The 16,286-nt window shown below is 66.1% G+C and overlaps 4 protein-coding genes across 4 annotated transcripts; 2 read left to right on the top strand and 2 right to left on the bottom strand.

Annotated features, from left to right (window-relative positions):
• Positions 1-201: 201 nt before the first annotated feature.
• Positions 202-3,735, top strand: PFL1_03016 (uncharacterized protein; the record flags this gene model as incomplete). Its single annotated transcript, XM_007880533.1, has 1 exon — positions 202-3,735. The coding sequence occupies one exon, from the start codon at positions 202-204 to the stop codon at positions 3,733-3,735; it is 3,534 nt and encodes a 1,177-aa protein (XP_007878724.1).
• Positions 3,736-4,439: 704 nt separating this feature from the next.
• Positions 4,440-9,214, bottom strand: PFL1_03015 (uncharacterized protein; the record flags this gene model as incomplete). Its single annotated transcript, XM_007880532.1, has 3 exons — positions 4,440-4,920; positions 5,017-8,589; positions 8,691-9,214. The coding sequence occupies 3 exons, from the start codon at positions 9,212-9,214 to the stop codon at positions 4,440-4,442; spliced, it is 4,578 nt and encodes a 1,525-aa protein (XP_007878723.1).
• Positions 9,215-10,700: 1,486 nt separating this feature from the next.
• On the top strand, positions 10,701-13,819 carry PFL1_03014 (uncharacterized protein; the record flags this gene model as incomplete). Its single annotated transcript, XM_007880531.1, has 2 exons — positions 10,701-11,662; positions 11,806-13,819. 2 exons carry the CDS (start codon positions 10,701-10,703, stop codon positions 13,817-13,819), a joined length of 2,976 nt encoding a protein of 991 aa, XP_007878722.1.
• A 111-nt stretch (positions 13,820-13,930) lies between these two features.
• On the bottom strand, positions 13,931-15,243 carry PFL1_03013 (uncharacterized protein; the record flags this gene model as incomplete). The annotated part of the gene is made up of 2 exons (XM_007880530.1): positions 13,931-15,112; positions 15,199-15,243. The coding sequence occupies 2 exons, from the start codon at positions 15,241-15,243 to the stop codon at positions 13,931-13,933; spliced, it is 1,227 nt and encodes a 408-aa protein (XP_007878721.1).
• Between the last annotated feature and the right edge of the window lie 1,043 nt (positions 15,244-16,286).

The raw sequence follows: 16,286 nt of genomic DNA, 5'->3' as shown, positions 1-16,286 counted from the left end.
CGACCGGCCCTGCACAGCTGGTGCACCCGGCCGACCCGGCCTCCCCTTTGACCTGCAGCCTTCGCTAGCGGTGCCGACGACATAGCCACCAGCCTCTTTGAACGGCCACGGCCACGACGGTGACCAGCAGCGGCAGAATCCTCGTCTGCCAGCGCATCGTAGAAACGTGCCTCAGCGACCCTCTCCCGGCGCCTTGACAAGATGGCAGCGACATACCTGGTGGCGAGAGGGCTCTACTCGGAGCCCAAGCTGCCCGACTACCTGTCGGCCAGCAACATGACGGCCGTCGCAGAGTACTACACCCAGCACCGCATCCCGCAGAGGTTCAGCCCGGGCATCGTCTTCGCCTCGGTCGCCGTCGCCGCGCTCGGCTCGTACGCCACGCTGCTCGTCCTCGGCAAGCGGACGGGCAACAAGGGTCTCAAGAACATGGCCCTCCTCTCGCTCGCCGCCACCACCATGGCCAGCGTCGGCATCTGGGGCATGCACTTCATCGGCATGTACATGTCGCTCCGCCCCATTGCCGGCGTCACCTGGTACATCAAGGTCAACCCGGGCTTCACCGTCCTCAGCCTCTTCGTCCCGCTCGTCGCCCTGCTGCTCGCCTTCTTCATCGTCGACGCCCAGGTCTCGTTCAGCATCCTCCGCACCTCGCTCAGCGGCATCCTCGTCGGCCTCATCGTCTCGCTGATGCACTACTCGGCCTCTCTCAAGACCAACTTCACCGTCATCTACTCGCCCGCCCAGGTCGTCGCGTCGATCGTCGTCGCTTGCATCGCCTCGACCGTCGCCCTCGTCGCCTTTTTCAAGTTCCGCGCCCAGTGGGAGGACAGCTGGTGGAAGCGCATCCTCTGCGCACTCATCCTCGCCGGAGGCGTCTCGGGAATGCACTACATCGGCGTGTGGGGAACCAGCTACCAGGTGCCCGCCAGCGGCGTGTCGCAGCCCGGCAACCTGCTCGGCGGCAAGACGCGCAACAATGTCCTCGTGATCGCCATTGCCTCGATGTGCGCCGTCATCGTCATCTTCTCGATCTTCATCGGCGTGTCCGACCTCCTCGTCATCAAAAACGCCCGCAGCAGGGCCAAGAAGGTCGTGGTCTGCTCGGCCACGTTCGACAAGCAGGGCCGCCTGCTGGTCAAGCCCGACGGCACCATGCCCCTCATGATCATCGAGACCGACGTCAACACCCGTGACATCCTCGAGGCCCTCGACAACCGCCAGCCCACGTTCCAGTGGCTCTATTCGCTTTCGTGGGACTGGCACATGATCACGCCGTGGCTCAAGGCCATCTCGGCCCGCTTCCTCGCCGAGGCGCAAAACGAGCAGCGGCGCGAGGCCGAGTGGAAGCGCCGCGGCAAGAAGATCATCGCCACCGGCCGGAGGAGCCTCGACCTGGCCGAGGAGCGACGCAAGGGCCCCCAGTCGCTCGCCGACTTCCGCGACCGCTTCATCTACGCCGCCAACCAGCTGGCCGACGAGCTCGCCATCCCCTTTGAGGACATCGGCGTCCTCTACGACCACGTCCTGCCCACCGGCACCCGGCACAGCGAGGGCCAGGCGCAGCTCGCCGACAAGTTCGCGCCCTCGAAGCAGTTTGCCGACGACGAGAGCTCCATCAACGGCCCCGTCCCCAGCATCTTTGGCGATGGCGACTCGCAGGAGGAGGGCGCCATGCTCTTCCTCGTCCGCGAGCTGCCCGGATCCGCCGACGCGAGCACCGAGCGCTTCCGCCAGCGCGGCTACCGCATGACCGAGACCCGCTTCCTCGCCGGCGTCCTCGCCGACCGCGTCGCCGTCAAGAAGGACGAGATGGAGCCTCTGCTCGAGTCGCTCAAGGTCTACTCGAAGCGTGGCACCCGTCCCGTGGTCCAGCCCGGCGGTGTCTACGCCGGCCTCTTTGGCGTCCGCGCCTCGACCAGCAAGGAAGGCGGCCTCGACGTGCTTGTCTACAACTTCGCCCGCCACCAGATCCCCGCCTACCGCCTGCCGGACGTCGAGTACATCACGCCCGAGATGAAGACCTTCCTCGGATCCCTCGACCAGGCTACGATGGAGGACGCCATGAAGATCTGCGAGCGCGAGTCGATTCGCTCGGGCGAGCGCCGCAAGTACCTCCAGTCGATGTCGTCGCTCCACGTCGTGCGCGACCCCGAGTCCGAGCTCGAGCAGGACGCCCTCCAGCTCATGATCCAGTTCCAGACGGCCCTCTTCATTGCGCTCGATGCCCTGCACAACTCGGTCCGCTTCTATCCCAAGATCTGCCAGACGGCTCGCATCAGCGCCGAGGTGCTCGAGGTGCCCTCGAGCCTCGACGACATGACGGCGCCCGCCGAGATGATCCTGGTGCAGGCGGTCCTGCCCGAGGCGCGCGCCATGCCCACATCCTACTCTGGCAACGAGAGCGGCCAGTTTGTGTCGGACATCGTCCCCACCGACAAGCCCAACAGCGCCACCCCCTTCGTCTTCATCCCTTACACGCTCTTCTCCAAGAGCCAGATGATGCTCCTGCGAGGCAGGCAGGCGGACGACTTTGAACACGAGGTCATGGTCGAGATGCGCAGGCGCTACCCGTCGTCGCTGCAAAGCGAGGCCGAGGAGAAGGGCATCGACGCCTACCTGCAGCACAAGGACTCGATGATCTCGTCTGGGCGCTATGCCGCCTACAACACCAGCGACGACCGCCTCGACTCGAGCTCGGGCGACGAAAAGGACCTGGTCAAGGACCACTACGGCAGCCCCAACTCGAAGCACAGCTACCCCCTGCCGACGGTGAGGCGCTGGGCCTCGCGGCTCAGCAACGACCCGGTGCAGCGCACCTCGAGGGAGGACGCCTACGAGCCATCGCTGTACGAGGGCTCGCCCAGGATCCCCGCCGAGCAGCGTGACCGTCGCACCAGCGCCGCCTCGGTCCGGTCACCCCAGGTCCAGCAGCAGCAGGACGACGTCGAAATGCGCGGCGTCGCCGGCCTCCGGGCCGAGGACCAGCGGTCCAGCAGCCCTTCGTCGACGGTGGCGCGCAGCAACTCGTTCAACGGGCAGAATGGCGGCAACGGCGGCTCTTCGCTCGGCATCCGACGCTTCATCCTCGAGGGCGGCGAGGGCCAGGGTTCCGCCGTCGTCAGCCAGGGCCGCTTTGCACACCCCGCCGACGACACTATCACCGAGGAGACGGCCAGTGCTACGGTCTCGACCCAAGGCGGCCACCGGTATGTCGACGAGCGCTCCGATGACGGCAAGAAGCACGGTAACAAGGCGGCGCCGGGCGATGTCGACCCGTCCGACGTCTACGGCTACCCGATGCCGCCACCGACGCCCAACGGCCGCAAGGCACGAAGGCCCGCCGCGGCAGACGCCGGTGCCTCTGCGCTCTCGTCTGGCCGGACAGGCAGCCGACAGGGCCCCTCTGGCGGCGCCGCTGGCGGCGACGACGGACGGGATCAAATGCGAGGCAGCTACGCGCAGGCGGTCAACGCCTTCCGCTCCAACCTGCGACCCTCGACGGCACCGACAGGCGGCCGCCGCGAGCTCACACAGGCGCGCCCGGGATCGGCACAGGGACCCCGCACGCAGAGGCCACGTACCGGACGCGCCGGTACCTCGCACGGGCCCAACCCGGCTCAGGACGAGGGCAGCGTCATGGCGCGGCTCCAATCCGACGGCTGGTACGCGCGGCAGATCCAGAGCCTCGAGAAGAGTCCGGCGGGCACGGCGCTGCTCGGCGTGGACTTCTAAGGCTGGATGGTCCCCGCGGCTGCACTCTCTTTCCCTCGCTCGCTCGCGCGCGCTCTCTCTCTCTCTCTCAGTCGTCGATTGCTCTGCGACCATGCTCCATGCCAGCGCACACACGCATATCCACCCTCTTTTCTAAACCCCCTCCGGCACTCTCCAATCTCACGTCGACAGTCGGTCGCACTTGACCCCGCCCATCCTGGACTCTGATGGTTCGACGGGTCGAGGCTCCTCCTGCCCCCTACAAACTCCCAACGCATGCCACCCGCCGCCTGCTCCTTCTTCCCCATCCCGTCGCGTCCCGCATCACGGCGTCTCGTCTCATCTGGTTTACCCTGTAATTTTATCTTACCTCCTCCATCTGCCTCCGCCTCTGCCTCTGTCCGTCTCCTTGTCAAAGTCCAAAAGCCATCGCACATCCTGAGAACTTCCGTCGCTTCATCGCTCGGCTCGTTTCTAAAACCCTTGTCTGTCTGGATGCGGGGGAAAGCGGTGAAGCGCCATCGTGCACCGACAGACCGGTGTCGTCCAAGTCATACTCATCCGCCTCCAGCACGGGGAGCGGGAGCCGAGCCGAGCCGAAGGAGGGCGATGATAAGCTTTAAACACAAGGCTCGTGGTTGCCATTCCAAGCCGCGCCTGTCGCTCCGACTACCTGCTCAGTCTCGACCCATCCTCTTGACGTCCCAAAACTGGCGGACAGGAGGCTACGAGGTCGATAGGGCACCCCTCAACCCGCTCCGGATAGCCTTGATCAGGGCGGGAAGGACGACGCCGACAACGGCATCGTCGGCAGAGCAGAGCAGCGCCCTACGCAGGTTGACAAGATCCTCAACCTCGCCGCCGCCGCCGCCGCCGCCGGTGCTGCTGTTGGGGAGTCGGCGCGATTTGGGTACGCCTTCGCAGACGGATCGGAGCAGCTCGCTGAAGCGCGGAATCGACAGGTACTGCCCCGTCGACTCGAGCCGCGTCCAGTCTTTTTCGTGCTGCCCACCCGGCTCGGACAGCTTCGCTGACTTGGCGAGCGTGTAGAGCACGTCCTTGCCGGTGGGCGACGAGTCGGGGCCACCGTTGACGCTGCTCGGCATCGACGTGTCGAGCCCCTTGGATGGGGAGCGGAAGAGGGGTTGCGAGGCATCGCACAGCAGGAAGCGCGAGTTGGTCGTGAGTCGGATATCGAGGGCATACCTGTCAGAAGAGGCAGGGATGCAGGAACGATGGGTCGGTCAGCCTCCGGGTATCGCGGTCGTCGTCTGAGCCTCGACGGCCGCAGGAAAGACTCACCGATCCAGGAACTGGACGCGGAACCAGGTAGCCGACTTGATCTCGAGCTCGGGACACTCTGCATCTTCGAGGCAGCCCTGGATGAGGGGTTGCACCTCCTTGACGATCGGCAGCGTGTCTTGCAGCAGGCGGAAGAAGCCCCTCCAGACGCGATCCGACCGCTCCAATGGCCGGTCGAGCGCCGCAGCCGCTGCATTGACCGCCCGACGAAGCTCGTGTCCAATGGCCCGGTGCGGGTTGGCCTCGGCGGCGGCCTCAGAGAACCAAGCCTCTGGGTCTCCAGAAGTCGCCTCCCGCGACCCAAAGTCGAGCTGGTACCCGCCCGGCACGCTCTCTAACAGGCCGGTGAACTTGTTGGCCGCCACGCTTGGCTCCTGCCAGCGTACGCGGACGAGCAGGCGCCGCTGGCCCGCCGGAGGGGCCACCTTCGTCTCGCTCTTGTCCATGTTCGCGTCGGTGCCGTTCCGCTTCGCCCATCCATAGGCGAACGTCACCGCGCTAAAGTCGAAGTCCATGAGCTCCAGCGCAGTCTGCGGCGCCTTTGACGTCGGATCCTGCCCGTGGGTCCTAGCCTCGCCTCGGCCGACGTTGAGCACCTCTCTTGCCAGCTGGATGGCCGGCGAGATGCGCTGCCATTCCGTAAGAAAGGCCGCGACGCAGTTGTGCAAGTCCGGCGTCGAGAACGTCAGGATCGAGGTACGTCCGTCGAACTCGAGATAGGCCCGCGAGCTGGGCACTTGACCGATGCCGCCCGGCTGCAGCATGCCCGCAACCGACGGCTCGACGTCCCTTCTGAAGCTCTTGAACCTTCTCGAGCGCATGCGCAGCTTGACGCTGATCTCGACCCGGACCTTGTCCTTGTCCCACCACTGGCATATCTGCATCGACACGTTCCGCTTCACCAGGTGGGCTTTGGCCGGCCCGAACAGGCCGGCCGCGGGCAGGCAGAGGGTCGGCACCATGCTGGCAACCACCGCGTCCGAGTCGTCCTCGTGCCAGCTCTCGCCACCGGCCTGGCCATCGTCGCCGCTGACGCCGACCCCTGGTCCGCTGTTTTCCGATTTTGCGCCACCCGCCCGCTGCACCCTTGCAGCCTTGGGTGGTCTGGGCCTCGACGTGAAGTCGCCCACGTGAACGTAAGCGATGGACCGGGCCCGCAGCTGCTGCTCGAGGCTAGCATAGCAAATGAGGGCGACGCTGTACGAGTGCATGTTGGCCAACTCTTCGAGCGTCAGCTCGCCCTTGCCGGTCTCTGCGTCAGCGAGAACGACGTTGCCGCCGGCCGCCCAGTCGGTTGGGCCGCCTCGTTTTCGTTTGCCGAGAGCCGCACCATCCGGGACAGGCCTCGAGTCGGACGCTGCCGCGAGCCTTTGCCGATCCAGCCACTCGATCGACTGCAAGGCAGTGACAATGGTGCCAGGCCCTTCGACCATCTGCATCGTCGAGAGGAGCGCAACGTTGACGCCGGTCGTCTCAGAGGGCTGAAGTGCCAGGTAGAAGCCGGGGAGGCGGCTCCCGAGCGGGATGTAGAGGGCAGGCGGGCCGCACGTCGCGAGCGAGGGACCAAACTTGGTGTACTCGCTCTGCCTGAAGCTGAGTCGGCGCGTGCTCCGCAGGCCGATGTATGACGCCTGCCGCTCCCACTGCTCGACTCGCGCAAAGATCTCGAGGCGGTGCAGCGAGTCGAGCAGGGCATCGATCGAGGCATTGATGCGATCAGAGGCGTCGTTGAGTCGAGCCGAGCTCTGCCGGGCGGCGAGGGCTCCGGCGCTAAAAGCGGTGAGCAGCGCCACCTGTCGTTGCCGGTCGCCCTCCTTGTTGGCGTCGCCTTCCAACGCCAGCGCCTCTGTATCGGCCTCGAGCTGCAGCCTGCCCGAGATTGCCTCGATCTTGAGGCGCAATGGAGGCATCCCGCTCGATCTGGCCATGCCGACCGGCTGTCTCTCTCTGCTGCTGCCGAGCAGGTCGATCCGGAGGTACTCCGACCGTGGAGGGCGTCGGACGCCGGTCGCCACGTCCTTCCTGCGCACTGCCGCCGAGCAGAGACGGCAGTCTTGAGACCGCAGTCCCTTCGACACTGCATGTTGGCCGGCCAGGATCTGCTTCTGCAGGACGCGCAGGAGCGCCGAAGCGTGCCTCTGGACGAGCTCGGTGAGCAGTCGTTCGAGGTCGAGGGCTTGTGAAGAGATCTCCAGATCGACGCTGCCCGCCTCGGCCTTGATCGCCGCGTCGACTTCCCAGGTCACCTGCAGGTGCCGCCGCTTGACCAGGAACGGCGTCTGGCCCTCTCCTCCAGGGGCGGAAACGGACACCTGGCGATCGCCGCCTTCGCCAGCCACCATGCTGGCTTCGTCCTCGCCGTCGACGTCGGCCTCGCTGTCGAGCAGGTCGGCGACGATGCGCTTCTTGCCCACGCTACCGGTCAGGTCGGCGATGGCGATGCGCAGAGAGCCGCCCTTGGCCGCCTCGGACGCCGCCGAGCCTTGCTTCGAGGATCGTGTCGTCTGCGCATTGACCCAGTAGCGCAGCGTCAGCGCGCGCGGCCGCTCCGACGTCTCGACGCGCAGGCTGGAGCCCCAGTTGAGACGCATCAGCTCCCTCGCCTGGTACTGCAGGATGTCCATCTGGTAGTGCAGCGAACGTTCTTGCAGGAAGGCGTGCAGCCGGACCAAGGGAGCGTCCCTTCCCTGGCTGGAGCTGACTTGCCGCTGGTCGCCGTCGCCGTCTCCGTCTGCGTCGACCTGCGCGGCCGGGTCCTGGTCGACGTCCATCGCATCTTCGCCCTTTGCCTGCACACCTTCCGCGTTGCCCGCGCCACCCTTGGATGGATTCTCCTCGTCGCCGGCGGTGCCTTGGTCCTGCTCCTGTTGAGCGGACCTTGGCTCTAGCTCGTGGTCACCCCATATCCGCAGCCTCTCCCGGTAGACCTTGCGCGGCTTCCGTGGGAAGAGCTTGATGGCCGCATCGGCGTTGGGTCCCGTGATACGGATGTCGAACTTGAGATCCAGCAGCCACCACCGGTCAGCCGCGGCTGCCGCCTCAGCAGCTGCTGAGCCGGGTGGTGGCGCCCCGCTGCCGCTGGCGGTGAGCTGCGTCTCGTAGAGTCCGGGCACTCGGAAGTGGACCTTACCATCCAGAATCCGGTAGCGGGACATGGGGGCCGGGATGATCTCGCGACAGGCCATGCGCAGCCGTAGCGCATCCTCTAGCTGGGCGACAATCTCGATGGCCTCGGCGTCGCTGAACGGCCTCGGAGGCACCACCATATCCTTGAGGCTCGAAGGGAGCCGACGGTAGCTGCCGGTCCGCAGAACGTCGATGGCGGTGGGCAGGTCGGCGTTTCTCATCCGAGCGTTGGGCAGGATCTTTCGCACATCGGTGAGGCCGGCAAACACATCCTCGTGCTGCCACTGCTGCTCGGACAGCAGCGAGATGATGTTGCGGGCCTTTTGAAGGTCGGCAATGTCCTTTGACCAGCGGACGAGCACGAGCAGCTTGAGAAACTGCTTACGCACGTCCAAGGCCGTCGAAAAGATCTTGGCCCTCCGCGACGACGATGGGAGCGACGGCAACCTTTGACGAGCAGGATCGTGGTGACGGACATGCCGCAAATGACGGTGAGCTGGGCTGGGCCGCCGCGCTCGGCTGGTTCCGGTTCGGCATCTGGTACTTACGTCTCGGCCAGGTTTTGGAGGGTCTCATAGCCGTAGTTTGCCAGCCGCTCCACCAGCGCCGCCAGAGGCACCAGGTCTGCATCTTCCAGAGGAAGCTCCTGCTCGAGCTGGGCTATTGGGATGTCATCGACGGGATCCACCTCTCTCGCCTTTCCCTTGACGTCGACTGCTGAGACCGACGGTATCGGCGGATGGAGCGCATCGCGGCCGCTGGATCTGGCGTCTCCATTGACGGACGTAGCAGAAGCTTGGTGATGGTCTGGCGTGCTCGCGGGCGGGACGCCCATCATGAGCTTTTGTGAGCCGTTTAGGGATTCGGACTTGATACGTGCGATGGCATCGCGAGGGGATGGCTGCTGGTGGGCGGCGTGCGGCTGCAGCGAGGGGCGGGGCGAGGGCTGCTGTGCGGTGTGATGCGGGTGCAGACCGTTGAGGTGTGCGCCGTTGGATCCGTTGCGGTTCAGCGAGGCGGTATGGGCCTTTGTGTTGGGGTCAGTTGGCTCATTTCGCTGGGTGGCCGACATACGAGATCGCCGCCAAGCAGTCCCGCGAAGCTTGCTCGACCGTAGTGATGGAGCTCGGCGATGGTGGAGGCCAGGGCGGCGACCCGACTCTGCGTATGGTGCTGAGTGTGCTGACTAGCTTGGCGTTTGGGCGGAAGGGGTGAAACGCGATGGGGGCGCTCAGACAGAGAGCAGCCGAGGTGCGTCGTCGAGGCGGCTCGGTGTGGAAATGAGACGAGGCGAGACGAGACGAGATGAGATGAGAAGATACGGAATGATACGATACGAAAGAAGACGCGAAGCGGGGGCTGTTGGAAGGAAGTCCGCCTGGAGTGAGGCCAGGGTCAAAGCGGGTGTGATCCAGCCGGCGGGACAAGAGACGAGCTGGTATTGCCCGAGAGAGTCGCCGAGGGATGGGTCGGCAGAGCGCGGCTGCGGGGCGGCGTGAGGCGGAGGACGCGGAACCGAAGGGAATGTGGGTGGTGGCGATGAAGGTGATGACAGCGGTGGTGGTGGTGGTGGTGGTGGTGGCGGCGGCGGTGTGGACAAGCGAGGATGTGCGGGGGGATGGAGGATGGAGATTGGCAGCGACGAAGGGTGGAATGTTTGCTAGGCGGCCGGCCCTCAGTCTGTCTGTCCGTCTGTCTGGCCTGGGCCTGGCTGGCTGGCTTGGCCGATCAGGGCTGCCCGTCCGCCAGCCCGGGTCGATGATGGCCTCTGGCAGCCCGGCGGCCAGGCGTACGTGCGTTGTGGAGCAACGCCTGCCAGGCGGCAACCTTGGCTAAAGGCCAAGGCCGACGCAAACGTGGGCGCGTCAGTCTGCCGCCGACAGACGACGTGCAGCTAGCTGGCCCAACCCTCGCCGAGCCCTCAAAGGTGGCTCTGGGCCGGCTGGCGCTCGCTGGCTGGCTGGCTGGCAGCGCCAACGACGCCAACAAAGGCCGACGCACGCTTCCGACCGACGTCGGGGGCGGTGTTGGTCTCGGCGCCTTCCGCCAGCCTGCTGGTCGGCTTCCTTCCGATCCTAGCCACCTCCTATCCACATCATACCTTCGCTCGACCTCTCTCACCCTCACACCACCTACGGCTGCTCGTCGCTGCCCCGTCGGCTCTTCCCCGCTCTTCTGAAGCAACCTATCGGGCCCACATCTCCGGACTCACCCGCTCGCCCGCGGCTGACGAGCGCCTCCAAGCAGGGCGGCTCCAACCTACCTCGATCCGCCGCTCCAACCTCTCCTCATCCACGCAACCAGGCCATCTCGGCCGGTCTCGGTCGAACCTGCTGCGCCGAGCGGGCGCCGCTGCCTAGTCTCGGCACTTCAGTTCAGCTCAGTTAAGCCTGACGCCGGCATCACCCTGCCCAGCGCTTTCGAACTCTGCTGTGCACTGCCCTGCCCTGCCCTGCCCTGCCCTGCCCTGCCCTGCCCTGCCCTGCCCTGCCCTGCCCTGCCCTGCCCTGCCCTGCCCTGCCCTATCTTACCCTCCTGCCACACCCACCCTTCGCACCATGGACTACTTCAAGTCGCTCTCGTCGGCCGCGTCCAGCGTGCTGTCATCGGCAAAGTCTGGCCCCTTTCCAAACTACACGATCGGACAAGAGCTCCTCGAGTACCGCTCGCAGACCATCTGGTCCCTCTACCACGCAACAAAGCGCGACGACTCGACCCAGTGCACCGTCCTCGCCTTTGACGTATCCCAGCCCCACAACGCCAACCGATCCAACCTCCTGCCACTCGCAAAGAATGCCGCAAGAAAACTCAGGACCGTCCGCCATCCCAACGTCCTTCGCCTCCTCGACAGCGCAGAAACCTCGACGGCAATCTACATCGCCGTCGAAAAGGCCACCCCGCTCTCCCACCACCTCGCCCAGCATCCTGACAAGCGCGCATCGCCGCAGCAGCAGGACTGGATCGTATGGGGCCTCTCGTCCATCGTCAACGCCGTCAAGTTTCTCCACAAGGAAGCCGCCTCGACCCATGCAAACCTCCGCCCAGAGTCCATCTTCCTCAGCAGCTCCGGAGAGTGGAAGCTCGCCGGCTTCGAGGCCCTCACGCCCCATGCGGAAGGCGCCAGCGGCCTCCTCTTCACCCATGCCCACCTCATCCCCGACGGCGCCCGCTACGCCCCTCCAGAGGTCAAGCAGAACGGCTGGAACGTCCTCGCCTCGATGGACTCGACGCTGCTCGACAGCTACTCGCTCGCCCTCGTCGCCATCGAGGCCTTCAACGGAACCCTGCCACCGCAGATTGGCAGCTCCCCGCCTCCTCGTGGCCATGTACCCCAGCCCGTCTACGCCATGCTGCAGCGCATGCTCGTCCCCAACGCCAAAAACCGCCTCAGCGTCGAAAAGATGCTCGAAGCCGGCGAGGCAGACGGCGGTTTCCTCAAGGAAAACACCCTCGTCAAGGTGGCGCGCGGCCTCGACGGCTTCCTCTTGTCCAGCGAAAACGAAAAGGCCGCCATCATCAAGTGAGTACTCGGTCTTCGAGCACCCTCGATGTAGAAGTGTTGTTGGGCCGATGGCCTCGGGCTGATCCGGCGAACGCCCTGTTTGCGTGCTTGTCTGCTTCCTCCCTCACTCGACTGCTCGTGCGCCCTGGCTGGCCCTACAGACTCCTCCGCGACAAGCCCGACTCGTTCAACCCAGAGTTCCTCACCTACAAGGTGCTGCCGGCGCTCGTCGGAGCTCTGAGCTACGCTCCGCCTCCAGGAACCGTACCTTCTGCCAGCACCCAGGCCTCGACTCTGCTGCCGCTCGTGCTGCGCCTGGCCCAGCCCCTATCCGCCAGCGAGTGGAACGAGTCCATGGTTCCGCCGCTGCTCAAGGCGTACACCTCACCAGACCGGTCGACGCGCATGGCCCTGCTCGACAACCTGCCACTGTATGCCGAGCGCCTCGAGAACAAGGTCGTCACCGACAAGGTCTGGCCCAACCTCGTCACCGGCTTCAACGACTCGGTGACCGTCATCCGCGAGGCCACGCTCAAGGCCATCCTCCCGCTGGCTCCCAAGCTCAGCGACCGCATCCTCAACAACGACCTGCTCCGCCTTTTGGCGCGGATGCAGGTCGACCCAGAGGCGGGGATACGCACCAACACCACCATTCTGCTGGGCAGGCTGGCGCCCCACCTCTCGCTCTCGACGCGCAAAAAGGTGCTCGTGCCCGCCTTCTCGCGCAGTCTCAAGGACAGCTTCGTCCACGCCCGCGTGGCCGGCCTCATGGCCTTGATGGCGACCGGCGACTCGTACGACCACGAAGACGCGGCGAGGCACATCCTGCCCGCCGTCGCGCCCGGGCTGGTCGACAAAGAGAAGCTGGTGCGGGACCAGGCGGACAAGGCGGTCAAGATGTTCCTCAGGGTCATCGAGGAAGGCGTCAAAGGCATGCCCGACACGGTGCTGACGCCGGAGCAGGCCGCGGGCATCGAGGGCGTCGACGGCGCATCATCATCGGCGGCGGCGCAGGCGGCAGCCTCGATGGCCTCGACCGCCGGCAGCGCCGCCACTGCCCTGGCCGGCTGGGCCATGTCATCGGCGCTCTCGTCGTTCTCCAGCGCCGCGAACGGCGGGGGCGGCAGCGGCGGCACCAAGGTAGCGTCCGAGGTGACGCCGACTCCGGCGTACGACCTGCACTCCAGCATGGACGGCCGCGTGACGCCCTCAGTCTCGACGCCGGCCCTGCCACCACCGCAGCTTGGTGCATTGGGCGCCGCGCAAGACGCGAGGGCCTCGACTTCCAGCTCGAGGTCGTCGTCTGTCGCTGCAGCCTCGCCGTTCAACGATGCGCTCGACTACGACTTTGACGAGGACCCGTCGGTCGCGCTGAAAAGGGGCAGTCAAATCGGCGAGGTCGAGAAGGATCTGATCGACGTCAACGACGACACGGCCGACTGGTCGAGCTTCGAGATCGGACAGCCGAAGACGAAGACGACCTCGATCGGCAAGACGCGGATGAATCGGACGCCGGCGAACGCGGCCGCGCTGGCAGCAGCCGCCGCCCGGAAGAGCGCCGCGGCAGCAGGCGGAGCTCGAGGAGGCCGGCTGGGCGTCGTGCGGACCGCTTCGGGCAGCCACCTTGCCGCGCCGCCGCCCAGGCCGGCAGCAGCGACGGACATCGACCCGCAGCGTGCGCTGTCCAGCTCCAGCCTCAAGGTGGCAGCGGCTGGGGCGGACGACGAGGCGTGGGGCGAGGCGTGGGACGACGGCGCCGACGCGACAAAGGCGGCGACGGCGGCGTCCACGAACAACAGCGACGCAGCGATACCGGACCGCGATGGCGGAGCGAGCAGCATGACGGCGTCGCAAGAGCTGACCGCAAGCGCGTTCCAGGCGCCCGTGCCGCGCGAGGTGGCCATGGCAAGCCCGGCGGCACAGCCATCGACGCCGACCGGCGACGACGTCCAGCCGATGCAAGAGACGTGGGCGTCGTTCGACGACGACAATGACGACGAGGACGGGGTGGGCCACGAGGCGAAAAAGCAGCCGGCATCGCCGGCCGCGGCGGCGCTGTCCAAGGAGGAGAAGAAGGCCGAGCTGGAGCGCAAGCGGCAGGAGAGGCGGAACCGCCTGGCGCAGCTCAAGGAGGAAAAGGAAAAGGCGCGGCTGAAGGCTTTGGGGCAGGCGTGAGGAATGGCGCGGCGCCGTCGACGAGGCAGGCCGCGAATGGGAAAGGGAATGGACGCATGTCTAGATTGCGGGCGGGCGGCCACGAGCCGAGTGCGGCGGCGCCCAGGGCTGTCACGGTGCCTGAGGCTGAGTCGACGGGTTTGCTGGCTCAGGCGACGAATCCGCAGGCGGCGGCGATGGCGGCGGCATCCTGCCCATCCTCCTCTGCTCCCTCTGGCTCGCCTCTGCCTTTCTCCTCTCTGCAGCCTCTTTGCCGCTGGGTCCGCCATGACCGATACCCCACGGTCCAGCTTCAATCTGCAGCCTGTCCCTCGCCGCCGTCATCGTCGCGTGCCCCTCTTGGCCGTCGTTGTGGTGGCCATGCACGAGCGGCTGGCCGGCCATGAGTCTAGCCTGCTGCCTCTCGAGCTCCTCCAAGACTTTCTGCTCGCGGGCCCGGCGCTTGTAGGCCTCGTACCTCTGCCTTCCCTCGTCGCTCCTGGCGACGAGCCTGGCCTCTTCGAGGCTCTTTGCGGCATCGAGGTGGTGCCGGTCGGCGCGCTCGATGGCCCTCTTGCTCTCGGCGCTGATGCGTCGGTACTGGAGCGCGGCGACGAACCAGGTGACGACAAAGACGGTCGAGAAGAAGAGGCCGTTGCTCGTGTACCGCGGACGGGCGGCGTGCGGGTTGTACGAGGGCGTGAAGCCGTAAAAGGCCGGACCGTGGCGCGAGGCGGCGTACGTCTGCCAGCCGTAAAAGTCGTGCTGGCTGCCCGACCAGCCGTCGGCGGCGGGACGGCGGTAGCGTCGGTCCACGCCGCCGCGGTTGGCCCAGCCGGTGCGGTCCCACGGGTGGCCCGCGGCGCCGCGCGAGGCGGCATCGGTGAGGCCCTTTTTCGAGTCCCACCCGAATCCGCTGCGGTCGTAGAGGTCCTTTTTGCGCGGGTCCTTGAGCAGGTTGTAGGCCTGCACCACCAGCTTGAATTCGGACGTGGCCTTGTCGCGCTCCGACGCCGTCGAGTCCGGGTGGAGGATGCGGTCCGGATGCAGGCACCGCACCAGGTCGTAGTAGCGCGCCTTGACCTGCGCCGACGTCGTGGAGCGCGGCAGCCGGAAGATGTCGTACGGCGTCGGAGATGCCAGGTGGGACGGGTACGAGAGGTCCTGCGAGGCGCCTCCGCCGACGCCGTTGCCCTTGCTCGTCGTGTTGAACCGGACCTGGTGGGCCGGCGTGCGGTGCGGTGGTGCGGCGAGGCGGGGATGGAGCTGGCGATGCAGGTGTCGCTTGCGCGGCGGCCGAGGTGGCGCGGGCATCTGGCCAAAGTGAAGGGCAGCAAAAGCACATCAGCATGGACCAGGATGGATGGCACGTCCACAACCAGGCTCGCTCGAGCACTTACGCTACTCCAGCCTCGTCCGACCGCCGTCCCCGGGGGACCTGCCATAGTCGAGGCGAGCACACGTCGCCCTCCTTGACTACCAGTCCTGACCAGCATACTGGACATGCTCTCTCTCTGCGCCGGTGTCGTCGTCGTCGTCGTCGTCGTGGTCGAGGGTTGCGTCAATAAGTGGCTCCCGCGGCTGGCCGTACCGTGTATATCGGCGGAAGAGACCGCGAGTCGGTGCCTGCCTGCCTGCTAATGTAAATCCTGTCTAGCCGTGCGCGTGCGCATCCAGACGACGGCCTCAGGAGGTGCGTAGGTCGAACGGAAAGGCTCCGAAGTCGGTGCGGGCGGTCGGTCGGTCCCCGCAAGTGTGGGAAACGGTCCGAGGGTCGTCGGGGCGGTTGCAGTACGGGGCGGCTGGAGTCGAGGTGATTCTAGGAGCGCCGGGGATGGATCGGCGCCATTATATTGCCGTCGGTTCGAACGAGGAAGAGAGGTAGGTCGTCGTCGTCGTCGTGGTCGTCGTCGTCGTCGTCGTCGTCGCCGTCGTGGTGGCAGACAGCCCTCCGTGCATCCCCCATGCCTCCACCTTAGCTAAACGCGCAGTCCCGTGCCCAAGAGTCCGCCTTTGTGTATTCTATTTTCCGGCCGCTTGACATGACGGGACAATCTGTCCGAGTGGTCAAGGAGTGAGTCTAGAACCAAACGCCCCGCGTTGTTCGATCCCGGTCATCGGGAGTAAACTCATGGGCTCTGCCCGCACAGGTTCGAATCCTGTGGTTGTCGCATTATCTTTTTCTTTTCTTCTTTTCCCGTGGGGGGGCCAGGTTGGCGCTTGTTTCATTTTCGCGTGGGGGGGGGGGGGGGGGGATCCAGGGCCGCTCGCCGTCAGGCACGAGGGACGGGGCGTAGCAACGGGCAGGCAGGGTGGACTGGCGCGGTGCAAAGCATAGCATGACGTGTCGGGACACGGCAGCGTGGGATCCAGGCAGAGCAGAACAGAGCAAATGGGGGGGGAAGCGGGATATCATTTTTGGTTGGCTTCCGTGTCGTTTGTCGTGGCGAAGGCTCAGAAAAGAGAAAGAGAGAGAGAGGGAGGGAGG

Source organism: Pseudozyma flocculosa (genome assembly GCF_000417875.1).
Source record: "Pseudozyma flocculosa PF-1 unplaced genomic scaffold scaffold00009, whole genome shotgun sequence".
Classification (NCBI taxonomy): domain Eukaryota; kingdom Fungi; phylum Basidiomycota; class Ustilaginomycetes; order Ustilaginales; family Ustilaginaceae; genus Pseudozyma; species Pseudozyma flocculosa.
The sequence above is the reverse complement of the archived record's forward strand: the minus strand, read 5'-3'. Positions and strand labels throughout refer to the sequence as shown.